Source organism: Teleopsis dalmanni, chromosome 2, assembly GCF_002237135.1.
Source record: "Teleopsis dalmanni isolate 2A chromosome 2, ASM223713v2, whole genome shotgun sequence".
NCBI lineage: Eukaryota > Metazoa > Arthropoda > Insecta > Diptera > Diopsidae > Teleopsis > Teleopsis dalmanni.
In genome coordinates, this window is record NC_051847.1 from 87697144 (window position 1) to 87701533 (window position 4390).

The window sequence follows — 4390 nt, forward strand, 5'->3', positions numbered from 1 at the left end:
ATTTTTAATAGTTTTGAAATCTAAATCAAATATATTGCCAGCGATTACTCCACGCCTTGCACCAATAATATAGGTATACATACATATATCAATAGGCAATTATAAAAAATAAAAAATTAAACTTACTTATTCGAAATTAAAAAATCAAGAACGTTAATTCAGAAAACCGCTCGGTAACTGTTTTATGGATTCTTATCTCAAGAACCTGGTACACTTAAAGTTAAAGAAATTGGTATGCAGACTTTATTTTTTTTTTGCATTAAAATTGTAAAAAACCACAAATGCACTATTCTAATTTTTGTTTAACATAAATTGAATGCATTTTTATTTTATATCGTCACGGAAATAAAACTTTCACTTAGAAATGCAACGAATTTTAATATACAACAACACAACCATACACTGCAACACACACGACCCACAAGAAACATCAACCGAACTGTGCAACTCACTGCGTTAAAATGTTTTATTTTTAAAAACCGTTTTTCAAGCAAACAAGTGAGAGTGTAAAAAATAAGGGCTGCCAACACATTTTCCAGATCTCAAACACTATATTGATGATAATCGATTTATTAATTATTTAGCTATAATTAAATCTAAGAATTAAAAATAATAATTGTTTTTTCGTATAAATATTTCAGTTTATTAATAAATAAATGAACTATTTATTGAAATATTTCATTCTCCTTTATAAATATTGGTTCGAAATACTTTCGAACATTATCACAGTGCTTTTAAAACAGTATCCAACATAGATTTCATCTACCTGTGGCCTGCTTTAATATTCAAATATTGTATATATGTTTATACGCTATATGTATTAATCAATCCTTAATATAGATTTGTTAAAAGACTTGAATAAAAATATCAAATTTTTACTAAATTTGAATAGTTCTGTTTTTATTATGTTTAATTTAAAACAGCACATATGGACCACTCAATTATATTAAAATAGAAAAAAAAGGCGCATATTGAAATTTTATGCATTTGTGCCTTTTCGACACTAGGGTTTCCCCACAATTTATTCTGTTAATTTAATTTCATGTAATTAAAAATAATTATTTTTTCAAAATCACACTAGATTTAACAGCTGTGTAACAATTTGATCAAGCAACTTAAAATTGCTTTTAATTATAACAACAACAAAAAACTAAATTTTTTCTAATGAAGTCCTTCATTTATTACAATATAATGATAATTTCCTTGCCAAGCAATATAATTTAGCATTTATTAATTTAATGTAATACATCGGCAATATAATTTAGCATTTATTAATTTAATGTAATACATCGTAGTACCACTTTTGACTTTAATTACGCATTTTATCCTATTGAGCATTAAATATTGGGAATACTCTTTGGATATTCGTTTGTTTATCTATACAGGTCATTAATTTCTATAGTTTCCCTGAATCCAACTATAGTTTATGTACTCATAATGACTCAGACATTCTATTTGAGTTTGAGGTTATGGTTGTTACCTGGTCAATCTAAGAACTCAATACCCAGTTCCTCCTTCAAAATAAAAATATAAAATAAAAATACTCCTTTTGTTTAAAAATACTCAATACTAATTGAATAAATAGTTAATGAAATAGAATCGCACAAGGTGTAGAATAAGGTCTTCTTTCATCTAGACACAACCTTATTTTACAATAATTTTTTCGTACTTTCTTGCATTGACCATACTCCATCGATTTAGTTTTCTAGTTAGATATGCAAACTCATATCATAAGTTTTGATAAATGTGCAACACCGATCTAAAAGACCCTCACCGATCTATAATCTAAAAATTAATGAATTCGTCGTCGGTTAATAAATTATCAGCGAACAGACGATCATCCAGGAATCTTACAATAGTTAAAAAATCTCACGTTGACGACAAAGAATTATTCTTTGCAATCTTAATAAGGATGCAAATAATACCTATAGATAAAAAATTAATAAATAATTTTACAGCAATTAATACTATTAATTAATTGTATTATCAATTGTTGTAATGTTTGTATAAGAATTCCAGGGCTTCGAACCGGAACCGAACCTAATACCAAAATAAACCAATATTTTTGCAAGAACAAAAACTGGAATCGAACCGATATATTTTTAATCTTTTGAACCGGAACGAAAAAAATTCCGGTTCGAAGGCCTGAAGAATTTATATTCATAAAAAACATTACCGAATTTTAATATTTTGCGGCAATTTATTTTTTTACCATTTAATGTAAAAGAAACTTAACGTTGCAGATTTTACAAAGTAAATCACAGAAAAATTCTTAATTCAGATGTTTATTTTCATTTTCATATTAAATAATTTTTTTTAATTTTTCACATTAAATTTACTATAAAATCGATTGAATTTCGCTAACTCTACATTTAGTTCATATATTTTCCCATTCCATTAAACAGAATTTTGTTGGTGTGCCAGTTCAAATATAAATAAAAAATTATATACATATATATATATGTATATGTACGAGTGATACAATAACAAATATTAAGTTAATAACAAATAAACTTAAATACAGAATAAACAAATAACTTGAAGCATAGTTTTATTCAAGTCGGTTAAGCACATTTCGGACCTGCAGTTGCAACCACATTTGGCTATCCATGCAGAATGGAAGTGCAGCTGTAAACACTTTAAGCTGCCGGTTAAAAAGAGTACATTAACACTTTAGGAGCCACGGTGCAACTAACTGATCAAGCGAAAGAAGGTACGAGATTGTGAAGTCGATCGAATGATTTACTAAAATGCATCGTATTTCTTCTAAATTAAATTTACAATAAGTTGCTACAATTTGGATATTTAATAAGTAATACTAAAAACGGTACAGTGATATATTTTGTAACACTAAAACCATTTAATATGGAACTCTCAATCCCATTTCGCCACTTTTAGCGATTATTTCTGAAATAATACAAACCTTCAGCTCTACTTAAATTTTTTTTTAAATAAGCCGACCTTATACTAAGTTATGTTAGCTTCAGTAATTATTGTCAAACTACTACAATCTTCTTTGTAATTAAAATGTACTTGTTTTTAATTTCAAAGCACTTCAAAAGTTAATATTAAATATATTTGATGAAAAATTGTATAAAACTTATAACAATGTTAATACTTTTTGACGAAAAAAGCCACTAGTCGTTTTTATCCTTTTCTGTGCCATCACCTTCAGCTGTGCTTCGTAAGCCGCGTATGCTGATATCATAAACAACTTCTTCAATTTTCTTAACATCATACTTCAAAGCATCAAAACGTTTGCGTAAGCCATCATTTTTGAGATTCAGAAGTCGGAAACCAGAATTAACATCTGCCAAGAAATGCGAAATATTAAGTGGACGATCATAGTCACCCATGGTCACTGAATTAGTAGCGAAACGTGACAGCTCAGAAGCTAGTTGCAAAATACCATGCAGGTAATCCTCTATATCCAAATGAAACCCTTCAGCATGATTAGTTTTTACTGTTAAATAAAAATGATAAAAATTTATGTTCAGTAATACATCTATACTTGTTAAGACCTACATGATAGCATTTCAGCAACAGTCTCACGTGTCACCAAAAATCCAGCTTCCAAATACACCACTAAGGCAATCAGAAATACACATTTCTGAGTAATATAAGTCCAATGATCAGAATACCTTAAAAATAAAGCGCGATAGTTGCAAAACAAAAACTTAGTAGAAGGCGTCAGTGACTCACCGGTAATATTGACCATTTGGTATCAAGGCAGCAAGTTTTTGGTAGCTTTCTGCACACGCCAAAATTTGCTTACGTGCCTCTGCGCAAGCGTAATCAACTTTATAAAATATATATAAATGAAGAATATTCAATTTCAGAAAATAAATATTAGAAACATACTTTTCTTCAAATCACAGTGGATGATTTGTAGCTGAATTGTTGATTCTTTAGCCAACTGTTCAATTTCACGGACTACGGTACGAATGTTCTAAAAGATTTATGCTACTTTTGATTAATTATAATATATATTTCACATACTTCTCGAATCTCTTGCTCATTATCAATATACTTTTGATAATTAGCAAAAACATCCATATTTACGAAATTCGACATTTTGATTGAAACTAATGCGGCGTCTTCCGTATTTATTTAATATTAAAAGTAATTGCCGCGTTTACAGTGCTATTCAAACAGTGTCAGCTGTTCAGAGTAGTGATGCCAGTAAGTAAAGTTTTTAGCTTAAACATTCATTTAGTGCAATATTTTATTGCTTATACACAAAAATCATCGAATACAATTCAAATAGAAGTTACAACTTGTTCAACGAGAACCATTAATTACAATTAATGTCATATACCCCACTAAATGCGATTCATTGGAATACCAATTACCTTGATTATTGCTGATTTATTACAATAATTATTGTCAT

General features: G+C 28.5%; 1 protein-coding gene across 1 annotated transcript; it reads right to left on the reverse strand.

Moving 5' to 3' along the window:
• Positions 1 to 3042: 3042 nt before the first annotated feature.
• On the reverse strand, positions 3043 to 4174 carry LOC119680874 (translin-like). The gene is made up of 5 exons (XM_038093883.1): positions 4000 to 4174; positions 3862 to 3949; positions 3703 to 3799; positions 3526 to 3641; positions 3043 to 3463 (listed from the first exon to the last, which is right to left on the reverse strand). The coding sequence occupies exons 1-5, from the start codon at positions 4072 to 4074 to the stop codon at positions 3138 to 3140; spliced, it is 702 nt and encodes a 233-aa protein (XP_037949811.1). The 5' UTR covers positions 4075 to 4174; the 3' UTR covers positions 3043 to 3137.
• Positions 4175 to 4390: the final 216 nt, after the last annotated feature.

Excerpts from the sequence above, each read along its gene's own strand:
- LOC119680874 (XM_038093883.1), bottom strand. The coding sequence starts at position 4,074 with ATGTCGAATTTCGTAAATATGGATGTTTTTGCTAATTATCAAAAGTAT. Across the intron at positions 3,950-3,999 it reads ATGAGCAAGAGATTCGAGAA|AACATTCGTACCGTAGTCCG; the intron begins GTATGTGAAATA and ends TAAATCTTTTAG. Across the intron at positions 3,642-3,702 it reads CCAAATGGTCAATATTACCG|GTATTCTGATCATTGGACTT; the intron begins GTGAGTCACTGA and ends TTTATTTTTAAG.